The sequence below is a fragment of the Cynoglossus semilaevis genome, chromosome 17 (genome assembly GCF_000523025.1).
Source record: "Cynoglossus semilaevis isolate Cse_v1.0 chromosome 17, Cse_v1.0, whole genome shotgun sequence".
Taxonomy (NCBI): domain Eukaryota; kingdom Metazoa; phylum Chordata; class Actinopteri; order Pleuronectiformes; family Cynoglossidae; genus Cynoglossus; species Cynoglossus semilaevis.
In genome coordinates, this window is record NC_024323.1 from 3,483,079 (window position 1) to 3,500,263 (window position 17,185).

Here is a 17,185-nt window from a genome sequence, read left to right on the forward strand (position 1 = left end):
CAGTCTGTGGTCAAATGGACATTTGTCTTTGTCCTGTTTTCTCTTGGAGAGGTTGAGAGGAGCCAGGTCTACTCTGCTGTCCTCATCGTGTTCTGACATGGATTCTTGACATTGCTCAGGGACAGACACGGTGGAGTAACTGCTGCCCTCTGCTGTCCTGTTAATAACAAAACAAAGATAACATTAGAAAGATGAGCATTTTAAGCCAGGAGACGTGTTACTTGATGCACCAGACATTTTTACCCTACCCTCTGTCCACGTGCAGATTTCTCAAATGCAGCAAACTCTCTGCAAACTCAATTTGCCTCAAGTCAGTTTTACTGTTCTGCACGGCTACAGCCGTGTGTCCTGTTTGACCCGTCGTCTCTTTTCCACTTGTGCCACTGGTTTGCTCAGCGTCTGTCTCTCTGTGGACATTGTGGACGTGGCTTGGTCTATCAGGGGATCCCAAAGCCGAACAGCCCTCTTTAGGGCTCTGCCTGGTCGACTGGTCTCCACTCTGCCTGTGCTCACTCTGCTCCTGTGCAGATGCATTGTGGTTGCTGTGATTTGGTCGCGAATGCATGTACAAATCAAAATCCTTGGATCTGAGGGTATGGTCATACAAGTCCAAAGGAATATATCTAGGTCCTGTAAGTGGCATTGAGAGTTCATGTGGTCGGTAGAGGGCGTAGTGCAGAGGGGTAGGTGTGTAAGAAGGGTGGCAGTATGCATATGTTGGAAAAAGCGAACTGTGAGGTGGGGTGATCGGTTGTGGCACTACGGGCCTCTGGGAATCAAACTCTTCCTGGTAAGAAGAAGGGTTTGTCTCATTTGGACGGTGATTTCCAGGGAGGTAGTAGGACGAGTACAGAGGACGGTCGGGCAGGAGATAAGTTGGATATTCAGGGACCATTGGAGGTGGAAATGGTTTCAAGGGGATGGATGATGAAATTGTACCCCAGTGAAAGCCAGGATGGTTAAAAGTCTTAGCAGGGGTTTGTGACTCCTCAGAGTGCTGAACAGATGTCTTAAAGGCATCTGAAGTGTCACGGTTGGGTGTGACAGGGGAGAAGGCCGACGGGCGTGGCAGAGACTTGGCTTCATTGCTCTCCTTATTTTCTTTCTCTGGAGCTGTGCTTGGCCTTGTCAGATTCAGGCTGTCCTTCTTCACAGGACTCTCACACCTGACATCTGCATTCTCTCTTTCTTCTCCGCTCTCAGCTTTGCTCTCCTCTGCTCTGTTTTTCTCCTGACTTTTCTGAGCCGCCTCCACTGGGCTTGGACAATCCTTGGAGATGACTGGGACTCCCTTCGCCACAGCCTTGACCTGTCGGGGAGTCTGCCCTGATTTCTGTGACATCAGGGAGATGGAGTTTTTGCACAAGTTGTATTTCATGTGATTGAAAAGATGGGATTTTTCATTGCACGTGAAAGGACACTGGAAACACTGGTACTTGAATGGCTTTCCTGGAGGTCTGGGAATGTAGTGAGGCCTTTTCGGCTTTCGCTCCTGAACAGTCTCCATCTTGAGTCTTTCTTTCTTTTTTTTTCTGAAAAATAAGATACACCAGCGTTTAAAGGTTTTAAATGGTTAAAAGTCGCTCTGTTTGCATATGGTAAAATTGTTGGGGGAATGAGATGTTTAAAGGCATTTAAAAGCAAAGGGTGAATCATTGCAGCTTTTGTTCCAGAATGTCACTGAGTAATGAGGATGGTGAAGCAGTTGGACTGGTTGAGGTAGAGAGAGCTGTGGGAGTTCCTCGGAGGGATTCGTAAGTTGCTTGGTCAGAAAAATCAGTATCTGCACAAAACACTGAGCCCTGGGGCTAACGTATTCCTGCAACTGTTCCTTCACGCTGGTTTAGACAACAAGCAGAAGAAATGGTCGGTTATGAAAACTCATCCCAGGTATGCAAAATCATAGCTGCACGTTTGCATTCATATTTGCAAATCTCCTTCATTGTGGCTGTAATTGTTTTAATTGTTATGATATTTCACCACTCATTCGCTGCGTACATTTGGGAGATTAGGGAATTAAGGGTTTGTTGGCGAGGCAGACGAGACACTTACTAACACAGACCTGGAGGGCATGCAGAGGCATGAATTATTTCTCATCCATACTGAACTCTGCTGCCGGCGTGGGAACTACTAGCCACCTGCTTCCCATGACTACACCTGTGAGATGCAGTCAGCTTCATATCATGAGCTCACCTGTTCTGCAGGTTCAAGGCTCTGGGAAGCTAACTTTTCCTAGTATGTTTTGAATGTCTGTATAATGACAATGTGAGTTCTCCATGGCGTTTGGAAAGAACTTCAGGTTCGCCTCTGAAGTGAAACATCACCTAAAGCTGTAAGTTAAGTGTATCTGGGTGTCGCTCGGCGGAACCTGCTTGTCATGCGCTGTCGCAACAAGTTGTCACTCAAGTTTCTGTCCAAGTGTAGTAGCACGCAAAGCCACTCCCTTCTTAAGAAGGAAAATCTGTTGTGATATTAGGTGATGTTGTTCTCCTTTTTCTTCACCTTCTCTTTGACAATCATTCAAATATATATATTTTTTTCATGAGCTCATGTGGGTGTCTGTTAAAAACCCCTTATATATTGTGATTTTTTAGGAAAATAGTGTTTTTGAAATTTTAATTTAATTATAGCTTCTGTGTGACGGCCAGCTCAGTGCAGTGCTTGCAGAGGCCTTTAAAACTCCCTGAGGTAACAGGTGCATGACAAACTTAAACTTCTATTCAATTCAACTCTCCATAAAAATGAGCTCTTTGACATAAAACAAATGCTCAAACACAATAATATGAAAATAAAACATGAAATAGTTGAAATGCTCCGTACCTTCACGTGTAGCTGGACGTTGTCCTCTCTGGATGTTGTGGTCCCCAGAGGTCTGCTCCACAATCCACGGACAGCGTCAATATCTGATCGAAACGCTCGCTCCGGTTCGTGTTTGTCAATGTGTGTGTGACACTTGGTGATGGTACTTGTGTGGTGAGTTCCTTACTCTGAGGTGTTGTCTCAGTGGGCGGAGCTTCAGCCGAAACAGCAGCGCCCTGGGGCAACACTGATGCACTTCATATTAGTCAGGCCTCAAGGGATGATTTGCATGATGTGGTCAGGTGAGGGGAGGGGGGGAGGGGGGGGGGATAGAGGGCGGAGGGGAGCAATACCTGTTTTTTCTCCTCCTTCACTTGTCCAGTCATTTTTACAGTTCCCTTATCCCACATGTTCATCCACACGAGCTCGTCAGATTTCATGTCATCAAACTGACAGGATCAGCACTTGTTTTCTGTGCAGCAGATAGAAGTGTAACTGTCAGCCTTGACTCACCCTGGGATCCAAACAGGCTTCAACTGTTGGACAAAAAAATATTATGTTATATGCAAATAATTCCCCCTTTTTTTTACTAACTGAACACATCCGTTCAGTTTGTCACCTTAACTGCTTTAAGGACTGTTTGATATTCATGCAATGAATAAAATCAAAACACGGTTTTGTGCATCCTTGATGTTCACCATAGCAATATAGTCTGTTCATTTCAAATTCATTAGTCATTTGGACTTGACACTGTCCCAAGGTTACAGGTAAATAATAAATTGAATAAACTACATTATTGAGTTGAGAGCAACAAATAAAGGCTGCAGGATATGACCAGAAGCATGACTATAATTAAACGTTTCATTGGATCCATATAATATTTTTCATAATATAATAAACTTTATTATTTTTACATTATTTTTTGATAAAATTATCACATGATGAAAGATTGTGTTTTCCTATGACATTTTGAGCAGTACATTTACACACACACATGTACATACTGTATATACAGTATGTGTATATATACACATATTTTTTAGAATAAAATAGATAATGTATGTTTCGTATCTGCTGTGTTTATGTCTGATCTTGTGTACATGTTTGCAGTTGTGCCTCTCATCATCAAGTCTCTGACCTATGAGGAGAAGCGAGGAGCCTGCAGTGTTGGCTCCAACGTGCGTGATGCTGCCTGCTACGTGTGCTGGTCTTTTGCCAGAGCCTATGAGCCCAAAGAGTTGACACCTTTTGTCACTCAGATCGCCAGGTAACAGCTTTACTTATTTGCTCTATGTAAAAAAAAAAATTTGTGGATTACTTTTGGGATGCTTTTTGCGTTTTTATTAGCTTACTTGATTTTTTTATTACTGAATGGTGATTTTATTGTCTTGATGATCAATGAGATGTGAGTTGCTGATTATATTTGTCTGTTTTGTTTCTGGAAGGTTAAGTTAAATGAGTTAAATAATAATAATAAAAAAAACAGAAACAGAGGCCACTGGGTGAAAATGGATTTCCTTATTGTTTGAATTATATTCTGGGGAAATTCATATTTGGATCCAAAGCAGGAGATTTCAGGAAATTATTGAGTAACATCCAGATATTAGTACATGTAGTCCACAACCAGTGAGCAGCAGCTGAGTTTGCAGAATGATCCAGTGACGTAGGATCAGGTCTTTGTGAGTCGTAACGGTTTACCCTCTCCTGGAGCTGTGGCGGTGCGTGTATGAACCTGTGGCCTGTGAGTGTGCAGACCAGCTCTGCAGAGTCAGTTTGAACCCCTGCTGCCATTATCATCAGCAGTCGCGACAACACCCTCCCTTTCCCTTGTCTACAGGATTGCCAGGTTTCGCCTTTTGCTGTAAGTTTCGGTCGCTGTTTGGCAGCAGAACTCAGACAAGCTGATTCCTGTTGCATCCATCACAGTGAAATGACATTAACGATGAAAAAATGCACTTTTTTTTGAATGCGGGACAGAGTGCCTTGGGAGAAAATGCTGTACATACACAGAGCAGTATCTATAACCCCCAAGGTTCCATCTGCTCATACACAGGGCCTAATATTGACTGCATCTTTTTTTACAAGCCCTCAGGGTTAGGGCAGTTACTGAAGGTAAACTGGGGCAGTTAGCAAAGCTGCAGGCCTACATTTGTCTGTTAAGAGACACGGAACCTGAAAGGAGAACAAACAAAGATAGATTTTCTAATGTATCGAAGGTTGTGTCCCATACGTTTACTGTTATTTTCACATCCAACACTGCTGCTTTTAAAGTCTGTATAATCCAGACCAGTGGTTCTCAAACGTTTTCTTCTCTGTACCACCTGAGAAAACACTGATCTCTCTGAGTACCACCATGATGACCAACATTAGAATATAGCAGCATAGGCCTTCCCTGTTAGCTTCCACCACAGGAGAGATGTTTAGAAATCTCCATAAATATGTTTATGTTTAAATGTTGTATTAATTGTGCATGGTATGTTCCAGATTTATTGAATGTAAGGCCTGTGTATAATTTGACCGAATGAGAAAGTTATAAACACTAAAAAGGAATATCTCAGTACCAACCCCGGAAACAGTTCTTATTATCTCAAAGTCAAGGGGAACAACAAACCCAATGACCCTCGACTGTTGTGATGCTGCTGCAGGAATCATAGAAATGTAGCCAACGGGTCGACATGTGTCCTCTGTCACTCTGTTGCTGCCACCAAAAAAATTACGTTTTCAGAATTCTGAGGTTTACAGTAGGTCCTGTCTGACTCTCGAGTCTGAGCAAATTGTAACATTTTCACGTCTTGAGAGCAACTTTACATTAAAATTAATTTGAGCTAAATTGAATTTGAAACTGCAGAATAAGGAACATTTAAGAGAAGGAAATTTGAAATATTGTGCTGGAATTCCACTGTCTTTTCTTATACACTGTAAAGAAAATCAAAAACAACAGTTTAGCCTTTATCCACACAAATAATAAATATTTCAATAGGAACCCCTCTTGGCCCTTGTTGTAATTACACATTGACCTCCCTGGCATGTGGTGCGTCGTGAGATGGTTTAACTAGTGTTTCTCTCCACAGTGCTCTGCTGGTCACAGCCGTGTTTGACCGAAGTGTCAACTGCCGCAGAGCGGGCTCCGTAAGTTTGTCGCGCCACACCCCCTGGTCTCAGTATTAAATATATACACTTTCACAACACCCGTTCTCATTATCGTCTCGTTTTGTCCCAGGCTGCCTTCCAGGAGAATGTGGGCCGACAGGTTTGTGACTCCTGCAGTGACTGCTTCTACATTATGACTTAGAGAATTACCGTGATTCGAAGTTTTATCTGCTGCCAAAAAACAGGTCCTGCTCAAACTTGCCTTAAGACTGAAATGTTTTTGAGTCGAGAACTTCAAGTCACTCTACTGAGCCATAAAGACTGAGCTCAGTAATTGAACCAGCAGCCAAAATCACAGATTTTTTCATTTAGATCACTTTGAACGCATCTGATTTGGCAACGCAGTAGAAACACATGAGCTGTTTGTGGTGATTTCTTTCTCTTTAGGGAACTTTTCCTCACGGTATTGACATCGTAACCACAGCTGACTATTACGCTGTCGGAAATCTCAACAACTGCTATTTAAACATCAGGTGAGATACTCTAAAGAGCCGTGGCACTCTCTTTTTGTCTTCCCTTTTTCACCCTTTTCTACAACAACCAAATAAACTACCCAGAAATGTTGCATGGTCATCAGAGTTAATATAGAAATCAAACCATCAACCACAGGAGGTTTCTTACTTCGAGTCTTTTATCTTTGGTTTGCCACCTTTGGTGTTGTCCAAACCAGTGGATCCAAATACTTAAGGTCACAGAGTAAACTGTTCTTCCTAATTGAACAAAGTGAAGCTTCAAACCTCCAAAGTGTCTTTGGTCACTGACAGTAAAGCAGCCAAAAATAATATTTAGCTGATTAATGTTGTTAGCCTCAGGGTTTGTTTCAGTGTCAGTCTGTCACATAACGAACATTAACTAGATAATTATGTTTGTATTACATTTACAGTGTTTACATAGCCAGTTTCCCAGAGTACACCACTGCCATGATAGACCATCTAGTAGCCATGAAGATCAACCACTGGGACAGGTATGGAATCGGGATTTCTACAAAAAAAAAAAAAAAAATCTATATATATATAAAACCATCACAGTTTTGTAGTCAGATTGTTTTGCTTTTGACAGTGCGATCCGCGAGCTTGCCAGTGAAGCTCTTCACAACCTGACGCCTCAAGCACCTGATTATATGGCGACAACAGGTAAAAAATGTCACCTTTCCTGTTCCCCAGGCGAAGTGACAGCTTCTAGCTAAAATAAAGTGCTCATGCAAGATGTTTATTTGTTTGACAACCTAACCCAATAATTACGTGTCATTTCAATAACATGGTGTCTGTTCTTCCCATGTCACAGTTCTGCCTAAGCTGCTGTCCATGGCGGTGGGCATGGATCTCCAAAGTCGCCATGGAGCCATCCTGGCCTGTGCTGAGGTCACACACGCTCTGTACAAGCTGGGCCTCCAGACCAACAGGTAGACACTGTCTGGGTAGACTCTTTAGTCCACTTAGGTGGAAGCCCACGTTTGTGCATCTGTGTATTACCAACATTTCAATATGTACAGTTGTAACAAGAATAACACTCTACAATCAGAGACTTCTTACACTAAAGACAGTTAAAGAACCATACATACAGTATGTAAAAATACATATGTATACATATACACATATCTTTATACATATATGTATTTAAACATATATATATATATATATATAAATATATATATATATATATTTATACTACTGTTATTTTTTTATCACAATATCTCTGCTGCAGGACTGTGGTGGACATGATTGAACATGGATGTGTGGATGCATTGAAGAATATTCATCACACAGTAAGAGTCGCTCACAGAGACCAAAGTTCCTTCAAAGTCAGCTGACTCAATGACTTAAGTTTACTGTTTTTTTTTTTCTTTTAGCTACACAGCAGAAAACAATACAGGTAAAATAAATACATTTGCAATTTTTATGTCAATAATTTAATATGTAATAATGTATTAGGTAGTGGGTATGTTTTGAATTTAAAAAAATACATTTGTATACTTTTTTTACTCAGGGGTTTTGGTGGAGAATTGATGAGACCAGCAGGTAAGAGTAAAAGCTAACTCAAAATACTTTTTTTATTAGTTTAATCAGTAAATCAGTTAAATCGTGTTTTTTATTTATTCAATATAACATGAGAAAAGTACAATCTTGATTTTGTTTTCTTTTCCTTGCAGTGTGTCGCCTGATAGAAAAACTCTCACTCTCCAAAATGCCTTTCAAAAACGACCCTGTCATCAGTAGGTTGAATATTTCCAGACAGCAGTGATTATGATGTTTGGTTTCATTAAGTCACGATCATCTAACTCTGTGTTCCAGCCGACTGGCAGCTGTTCATCGACGACACCATTCATACTCTTCACCTGTTTTCTCGTGGTGTGAAGGATGGAATCATGGGAAGCTATTTTCCTTAATACCATGTGATTTAAATGAATCTGTTCAGACACAGTGACTGTACTGATCATGTGTCTCTGCAGGCTGCCGTCATTGGAGCTTTGTCTGCCTTGTGTGAAGAATTCTACCAAACAGAGTCAGGAAAGGCTGATGAACAGATCCAAGGTAGAATGCCCACTTCCAAACTCATGGCCTGAAGTTAGGCTTATCTTATAGCACGAAGATTAGGGATTTGCTGGTTTGATTCCCAGTCTTTCTGTATGTTGTCGCTGTATGTTATCATAACTCTAATGGAACTGAAACCCACCACCTTGTTATTGTTATAAAACCTGACTCATTGTCATTTAAATCAGCAGCTCTGATCCACTTCATTTCAGTCAGTCTTTGTTCATCCTCAGAGAAGCTCAATCTGAAAGTTGTCAGATGAGTTTGTATAAAATGTTCAAAGTAAAACAGCCTACACAGGTGTGGTTTTAATCTGAGATTAGCTGTAAAGTGCCTGCGGCGCCTGTTCTTTGTCATTTTGGAAATGTTTTGTAGATGCTCTGGTGTCTCAGTACATCGAGGGGCTGAGTAGTCCTCAGATGCTCACTCGCTGCGGGTCTGCCCTCGCCCTCGGCTGTCTGCCGAGATTTATGATCCATGGCAAACTGAAGCAGGTGTGTTTGAAGTATGAACACTTTCTAGTTTGACACTTATCTGTCCGAAATATTCAGGCATATATGTGTTGTGTTTTGTGTTGTTTTTGCACGATTGTGACACAGGTCCTTGAAGGCCTCCACCAGATGTGCATCGTCAGTCAGAAGGAGGCGGGTTTTACAGAGGCCAGGAGAGATGCCGTCAGTGCTGTTTCTCAGTGAGTTCACTCAGTCGTCATGTCATTTAAAAAGACTGATCTTTTTGTGAATTATTTGAACCTTTTGTGACAAAGAGCTCTGTGTCTCTGCCTCCCTTTGGCTCACTTGCTTACCTGCTGGCTTAAATGCATACTTGTGTCGGCTGTTAAATAAACAGTTGACTGACTGCACCTGCAGGACCTGAATAACATGTCGGCCCCTTCTCTTAATCTAAAGCTATCGTTCCCCTTAGCTGGTAATGTTATTTGGTTTACATAGTTATATATATATATATATCGCTTTCATCTTTGGTTTTGTACACTTGTAATTTTCGTCAGTGACCTAGTCAATGAATGGATGACTAGTCAACTAATTAAAATGAAAAAAAAAAAACAAAAAAAACATCTCTGAGTTAGTCAAATAAAGCAGAGGAACGAATGAGGGTGAGAGCCAATCAGAGTGGTGTTCTTTTGCTATGCCCGAAGCACTTGTGTATTAGCTAATCTGTGGACATGCTTGTACAGATGGACACTGTGCTCGTCTCCAGTTATTGTCCAGCCCTGTGACACTCTGTGTTTTTAAACCCCCCCTCCCCCCCAGAGTGTGCCTGACAGCCGGAGTCTCCCCTGGTGGTTCCCCAGACTCTGCTCTGTGCGCTGAAAATATAGCCAAGGTGTACGACATGCTCCTGGAGAACATCAATGACTACACCACGGACAGCAGAGGAGACGTGGGAGCCTGGTGAGCGAACACACTCAAACACAAACATACTCTCTTAATTTGCCCAAAGAATTAGGAATGTCCCGGCACCCGCGGCCAGGGTTGTGTGGTGTCCCTCCTCTGCGGAGACATAACACACATGCCTCTCTCAGTGGTAGCCTGAGGCCATGCTTACCGCCTCGCCTGGAATGCCACCAGGCTTGTCACTTGTCCACACAGTATGGGATGGGCCGCTGCTCTTCAGCTGTCTAACAGTCTTTTCCTGCTCTTTACTGAATTTCAAAGCCACTGTCGAAAAGGACACGCATTTGCGTTATTTATTCTTTTTAATTACGCAATAAATATCTGTAATTCCTTTTTTCTTTTCCTATCCAAAAACACAATAAGCAGGGATTCCACACCTCGCCTTTGCACCTGTTTCAGGGTGTGACTTTTGAATGAATCTCTCAGTTGAACAGTGACATAAACAAATTATGCCCCGCAGCCATGAAGCTTCCAGATCTGTTCCCAGTGACAATCCGGTAGCACTGAAATACAATCTTTATCTGGCAACTTGTACCTGCACATACAGTTTATTTTACATACAAAAATATTTGTAACTTTTAGGAAGAAACCTATTCATTGAGCAGAAGCACAAACTATCAACACATATATAAATAGATCAGTCAGGTTAGTTTTATTTAGTTACAAACATGTCAGTTTAGTTTACCATTTGTTTTGCATAAAAGGGAAATTTAACTGTTTTGAGCTGAACAAACCTGAAATATTTTGCCCTTGAGCAGAGGTCTGCAACCTATGGCTCCTGAGTCCCACGTGGCTCGTTAGCCTCTTTGAATTGGTTCCCTGTAGAATTATATTTGATGTTTGTGAACTGACTGTTGACTTAACATACATGTATGTATGTAAGTATAGTATGTGTGTATGTGTGTGTATAATGAACTAAAGACCAGGGTTTAGCTAAAAACACCATCACATCTGTGGGAGCTTCAGATAGTCGTTAGGGAACAGTTTGTAGAGAACTACAGTCCATCATCTGGGTTGGTAATAATGCCGTCTTCTCATACAGTACAGTTAGTGCTTGTTAAAATATAAATGATCCCATGTCTTCACATGCATTAAGTTCCCACTGTCTTCCTCCACCAGGGTGAGGGAGGCAGCGATGAGCAGCCTGAAGGTTGTGACGGTGCTGGTGGCCACCGCTGCTCCACAGATGCTGTCACCTGAGCAGTGAGTGAACAGTTACAAACCTGGAACACAGTTGATCTGGATCTTTGATTTCCAGATGAAAATAATAAAAGAAACCTTTTTGATGGTGATTGACAAACTGCTGATTTAATTAACTGTGGTTGAGTCAGTTTAGGGACTAATTAATGTCTTCACTTTGATTATTCATTAAACATCAACTACAATGTTACATGATTAGAAACAGCGTGCTCATCTGTCATCTTTAATTTGATTTGATTCCAAAACATTTTTTTAGAAATAGTACACCATCACGTGATTACGTTTGATTTCCCCTTCCGTCTGCTGCTACAGAGTAGGCTGTATGATGTGCTGCCTGGCTCAGCAGGCGGCCGAGAAGATTGACCGCTACAGAGCCCACGCTGGAAACATTTTCCTTGGCCTCCTCCACAGCACAGAGCCTGCAGTGCCGCACATTCCCCACAAGGAGGAGCTGTTGCTTATTTTCTCTGTGTGAGTAACTCAGAAAGTAGCATTTTGTTATATTATGTTATATTTATTATTAATAGTATGTATTATTAATAATATATATCATTAAATATATTATATATATTTATGTTACTTCATAAATAGTCCGAAGCAACATTTTCTTTAGCAGAAAAATCTGTGTGGCATCACAGGACTGATTTGTGCTTCAAACCTCTGCTGTGTTATAAATGATTGACTTCAAACATTTTTTTCTTATGCGTTTCAGGGAAACCTCAGCCAGTCTGAACTGGAAAGCTCCGTCCCAGTCCTTCCAGCATATCAGCCAACTTCTGGGTCTGCAACAGTACCTTTACCACACTCTGCTCGGACTCACAGTGTCTGTGGGAGGGATCACAGAGTCCACAGTAGGTCAACTGTTATGAGAGAAGAACATTATGAAATCAGTAACAGGTTTCAGGACACAGAGTGACTTAATGGAACTGTTTATTTATTTTTTTTAATCAGTTTGTGGTCCAGTAAATGTGGTGTTGTACTGTAGGCCTGTTCTAGAGAGTACTGAATGTTATAACTCTGGTTTAGAAAGTCTCTGTGTTCTAGATTAAAAGAGCAATTGAAAAAAAATTTAAAAATAATATATAAAAAAATTAATTTGACTCAAAATTCAAATTTAAAAAGAATTTGGGACTGGACTCAAAGTGACTATTTTTGACCACCAGAGGGAGCTATAGGTCTAAATTAGAGCGCTCAGTCATGTTACCGCCTGACTCTGATCCGGGTGTTTACTACGACTTAGATTTAAACCACTACACTACCACTAACCGAACTTCTTTAGAAATCAACTTTTCTGACCTTTTCCCTGAAGATGTCACTGAGAAAACCTCATCAACTTTGAGGTTTTGCTGCTGCAGTTCTACAAAAAAACCTATTTTTCTTTTCTCTGCTGAACTGTTCCTCATCGTCCCTCTGCTGGTTTCCCCATTTCCCTTCACTGTGACCTAACCTGTCAGAAAAACTCAATCTAAAAGCTCTTTCAGTGAGAGATCTGTGAGGGCCAGGTTATTTTTAACTTTTAATGTTTGTGTGTGTAATAAAGAAAGATAAGTGTAAAGCCTGTAATAGCAGCGGTGTAGCCAGTGGCTCTGAACTGCGCTGCCTCCAGAGGCTGGAAGTATATTCCCGCGGAGACGATCTGGATCTCGTCAGGATTTTACCTCCTGCTCCTCGGCCGCTCTCTGCCACAGATACATCCTCAGAGACTCCAAGAACTGATATGTTTTTGCAGGGTTACGTGCAGGAAAATGAGCCAAGACTGCGTCAATACATGGGCCAAGATTAGCGTTCTCACACCACAGGCCCGAACTCTCACAGGCTGGAGAGAGAGGGAGGGAGAGGCTGAGAATTTCTTACACTATCCAAGAATCGACTTAAACACTAGACTTAATGTAGAGAGAGCGGTCACTCACTCGCTCTCTGAACAAAAACCTGACAATTTTATAATTATTAATCCTGAAACAGAAATTCCATGTTTACCTACAGTAGTGGAACATTTTTTTGCACCTTTAGAAAGTTTGCCTTTTATTTATTTAGTTAATGTAACTAAATTTAACTAAATTAATTTAGTTAAATAATTGGAATGTTATTATTGCATATTATTCGCGTACAGAAACATTTATCACACCAATGAATAGCCAGGTCCATGAAGGTACTGCAGTGGGTTTGTGAAAATGTTGGTTAATTTAATTTGTTATATAAATATTATTTTGCACGTGTTTAAATGAAAAAAAAAACTCTGTTTCCCTCTTCTGTCTCCTCTGTCTCTCGTCCATTTCTCCTTTGCTTGTGTTCAGGTCCATTTCTCTTCTCAGTCACTGTTTGAATATATGAAAGGAATCCAGGAGGACGCCGTGGCTCTGACGCAGTTCGGAGACACGTTACTGTCCATCTTCAGAGACAATCTGCACAACGACAGGTTCGCTCAACACTGTCACCTGTTTGAACCATTTTCCAAAACATTTAAAGTGATTTATCCAAGTTCTGCTAAGCCTGGTGCATCATTTTTCTTTACTCCAGTATAAATGTAAACCCTTCAGTGTTGGTAGTTAAATTCCTCTCTGTCCTGTACAGAGACTGAAGGTGTTTTTTCTTCTAGGGTGAACATTCCATTTCTTAAAATGCTCAACCAGATGCTCACCAACGGCTGCTTTGAAATCTTCACCAAACAAGAAGAGTAAGTCATGCAGTAGCTTTGTATTTAAAAAAGACATAATATTCATATAATAAATTCAACATTTTCCACTTTTTTTTTAAAGTCATCCCTTCTGCGTGAATATTCTGAATCTCTGCAAAGAATTCAAGAAGTCCAGAGACGTTTCCAAGCTGCGTTCCTGTGTGTCAGTGTGAGTCTCAGTGTCATCTGCAGCGGTCAACGTGACAAAGAGCATGAAGGAAAATTAAATGAATATATGGAGCGTTGACAGAGGCTGTGACGGCTGGGTTTGGTTTTTTTTTTGCAGCTTCTGTGGTCTGATCCAGTTCCAGGGAGGAGTGAGGAGAACAGTTTTGTCACAGCTGCTGATTCTTCTCTGCCACGGCTTCCCTGTGGTTCGTTCACTGAACTAATGATGAACTAATTGTTATTGTTTAACACGTGCTGTGGATGAGGATGATAAATGTGACTCAGTGCTTCTAAACCTGAGTGATTGACAGTTCCGGAAAGTACTTAAACTTCAGTGGTGTTTTAAATGTTTGAAAAATGTGTTGAATTTACACAGACTGAATGTTTTCTCCACTGGTGCAACAATATAGTTAGGTTTTGGTTAGTCCATAATGGACCAGATAGAAGAAAGATTGGAAAATTGACCAATAAACTACTTTAAAGTAAAAACAACAACAAAATAAAGTAAAAGTTAGTATAGAAATGTCTTTTTTGTGTTTTTGTCATTCTGCTCCTCTGTTGAATCTGTAGATAAGGAAAACCACAGCCAGTCAGATGTACGAGATGCTGCTGACCTACGATGATGTCATCGATCCGGAGGTGATGGATGATGTGGTGACTCTGCTGGGTGACACCAACTGGTGGGTGTGGGCTGTAGGCCGTAACAAATGAATATTCTTAAATGTGCTGAAATAACTTAAATCCACATCCGTGTCGCGCAGGCATAGAGGCATTAACACATCACTGAGCAGCACTACGGTAGAAATGTGCTACGTTTGAAAGTCTTATGGATATTTTCCTCAGAATTATGTCACTGTCAGATTAATTGTTCTCCTAGTTATCCTTCATGAGTTCTTTTTAAAGCTTGCTTGCTAACAGCAAAACCACATACTATCACTGTTTTTTAATTTAATTAATTATTGGACACAGTAGAGTTAACTTTTAGTAAATCAACTTAAGTGTCTGAAGTTCTCATTTGTAAACTGTGACATTTTATGGAACGTTTCCAGGGAGAGCGACCTCACCACCCTACGACCTCACAGGAACCAGCTTTGTGATTGGATGGGAGTTCCAAGGCCCCACACGGTTGCAAAGGTATCCATTTAACTTGCACAAGAGGACAGGCGTAGAACAGTGAACATTTTATGTTTAGCTTTAGCTTCACCCAGTTGGTCTTGGTGTTGATCCAGAAACTCCTGTCTGTCATCAGCAGAACTGAGGACCGGTACCTGTGAAACCACCAGAAAATCATGAAGACCCTTTCATCAAGACAAGAACCATGTGAACAAACTAATTTAGGACGAAGAATGTTGTATAGTCTGGTTGTACATGACAATAAATCAGTGAAAATTCTTTTATTTCTTTTTTTCTTTTTATTTATTGGCACGTTAATAAAACAAAATTCGATCTCGTCACCTGGTTCCACCAAGTCAAAACCAAACACACCTGCTTCCTTTCATTGTATTTTCCTCTGGTTTCACCTGAGCAGTGTACTTGTTCCTTGTACCTGCAGCAACACAAGGAGCTGAAACTGAAACGCCACATCGTCTGCGTGTTTGCTCAAAGAAAAAGGCTCAGCATTTAGCCAGTTTGGCACTGAGTGTGAAAAGTCACCAAGGCTCAGCTTTCCCCCTGGGCACCACGCAGACCTACTTTCTCCGCATCAGTGAAGGTGTCAGGATCTGGAGGAGCCTCTGGCCTGATAGTGGAGACTCGCTGGTTCCCCGTGGACCAGATCTAGAAGCTGATAGAGTATTGTTTTAGTCAGAGCCCCCGTGGACGCCGATCGAGGTTTGACTGTGTTTCTTTAGATCACGGCTGTTTTCAAGAGACGCCTAAATTCATATAGTGAAAATACACAAGGTCCGACAGCTGCTAATGCAACACATGATATGCTGAAAGGTTTTCTTTTCTGTTACTTGGGCTTCTTGGAACAGGAGGGAAACATGGTTACAGTAAATATTTCTCCGAAAATGCTAAAAGGTAGCCTACAAAGTTGTACAAAGATGAAGCCTATTAAGTTTAGCTAAAAAAAACAAGGAAGCTTACAGTATAAAACTTACAAAATGATGACCAAACTGCCTGAAAACTAAAGGACAAACAAAAGTTCAAGTCCAGATATATTTTGACAAATAATAGCTAAACTTATGCTAAATGTTAGCTTAGCCACACATACAGTATCTTTCTCCATCAGAGAGGCTGAGGTTGGCCTCAGTTTGTCGTCAGTTGTCTCAGGTGTTTACACAGCCTTGTACATCAACGACTCCAGGCTGTATCATCATTATTATTTTTGTAATTTTCTTCACCTGGTTCTTTAACAAAGCCACTTTGACCGGCTCCCTCCACTGGTGCTGTTGAACTTCTCAGTGTGCTCTCACTCGACTGCAGCCCATAATTCGACTTTAATGAATTTCCAGGCAGATGGAGATTCCTGTAGCCACTAATGAAACGAAGGCTGTGTTTCTGCTCGGGCCCATTGATGGTAAAGTGAGCAGCTCTGCTGCAGCACTGGGCGCAGACAGGAATGCTAATAATTCTAAAAGGCTTACAGTCGGTCGGCAGTAGCCATGGTAATTCTGCACATACAAAGGTGGCCTTTAAGTCAAGTGCTGTGANTTCAATTTGATATTAGCAGAGAGCTGCTTCACCTCTTTTTGTTCTGATGATGATGATGATGATGATGAAGGACTAGTAGTATTACACAGGAGAAAGTATTAAAATCAGATTACCACCCGTCTAACTGTTGTCACGGTGATAAAGACTAAATGAGTGCTATAATGAGTTTTCACTTTAGTCAAGTTTAAAGAGATAAAAGTTAGCCACTAGCTCACATTAGCTACTATGGCTAAAAGTTAATATAAAAGGTTAAAAACAATACTTCAAATACGCTGTAAATGAAACAGAAAGATGGAAATAACAACACAGAGAAGTTTATTTATATATTTTCAACTAGTCCTGGGAAGGGCTTAAAGTTAGTCTAAAACAATCAAGATGAACCCAAATGTCACCAAACATCTTCAAACAAGTGTGTACTTGTTTACTTACGTTTACTTCCTCTGTCGTATTCTGTGATTCCGCTGCTGTTCACATGCATTAATGTTGCACCAAAAGCTCTTGGGAAAACTTCTCTTCCTCCCAAAATCAGACGTTTCCACCATTGATTGTATATTTTTCTGGGTTGAAGGAAACGGCGGTCTCCGTCCAGCTAC

General features: G+C 41.1%; 2 protein-coding genes across 3 annotated transcripts in view; one reads left to right on the forward strand and one right to left on the reverse strand.

Moving 5' to 3' along the window:
* Nucleotides 1-1,567, reverse strand: part of znf750 (zinc finger protein 750) — a 2,807-nt gene extending 1,240 nt beyond the window's left edge. The window contains 2 exon segments of the mRNA XM_025064208.1: nt 1-157; nt 249-1,567. The exon segment at nt 1-157 is cut by the window's left edge and continues 1,240 nt beyond it. Coding sequence (XP_024919976.1) covers nt 1-157; nt 249-1,507 — 1,416 coding nt within the window. The 5' untranslated portion in view covers nt 1,508-1,567.
* Nucleotides 1-15,334, forward strand: part of tbcd (tubulin folding cofactor D) — a 21,812-nt gene extending 6,478 nt beyond the window's left edge. Inside the window, exons 14-39 of one of the 2 annotated variants that reach the window (XM_008329400.3) lie at nt 3,910-4,066; nt 5,871-5,928; nt 6,020-6,049; nt 6,337-6,422; nt 6,833-6,913; nt 7,009-7,082; nt 7,234-7,351; nt 7,654-7,714; nt 7,799-7,821; nt 7,936-7,967; nt 8,099-8,161; nt 8,241-8,317; nt 8,399-8,480; nt 8,856-8,974; nt 9,080-9,171; nt 9,752-9,892; nt 11,015-11,098; nt 11,408-11,566; nt 11,808-11,946; nt 13,390-13,511; nt 13,692-13,769; nt 13,852-13,938; nt 14,056-14,143; nt 14,508-14,617; nt 14,987-15,071; nt 15,187-15,334. In XM_008329400.3, the coding sequence (XP_008327622.1) occupies nt 3,910-4,066; nt 5,871-5,928; nt 6,020-6,049; nt 6,337-6,422; nt 6,833-6,913; nt 7,009-7,082; nt 7,234-7,351; nt 7,654-7,714; nt 7,799-7,821; nt 7,936-7,967; nt 8,099-8,161; nt 8,241-8,317; nt 8,399-8,480; nt 8,856-8,974; nt 9,080-9,171; nt 9,752-9,892; nt 11,015-11,098; nt 11,408-11,566; nt 11,808-11,946; nt 13,390-13,511; nt 13,692-13,769; nt 13,852-13,938; nt 14,056-14,143; nt 14,508-14,617; nt 14,987-15,071; nt 15,187-15,195 (2,255 nt within the window). In that variant the 3' untranslated portion in view covers nt 15,196-15,334. The remainder of the gene's footprint in view (nt 1-3,909; nt 4,067-5,870; nt 5,929-6,019; nt 6,050-6,336; nt 6,423-6,832; nt 6,914-7,008; nt 7,083-7,233; nt 7,352-7,653; nt 7,715-7,798; nt 7,822-7,935; nt 7,968-8,098; nt 8,162-8,240; nt 8,318-8,398; nt 8,481-8,855; nt 8,975-9,079; nt 9,172-9,751; nt 9,893-11,014; nt 11,099-11,407; nt 11,567-11,807; nt 11,947-13,389; nt 13,512-13,691; nt 13,770-13,851; nt 13,939-14,055; nt 14,144-14,507; nt 14,618-14,986; nt 15,072-15,186) is intronic. The other variant, XM_017040457.2, reaches the window with a different exon arrangement.
* The last annotated feature ends 1,851 nt before the right edge of the window (nt 15,335-17,185 follow it).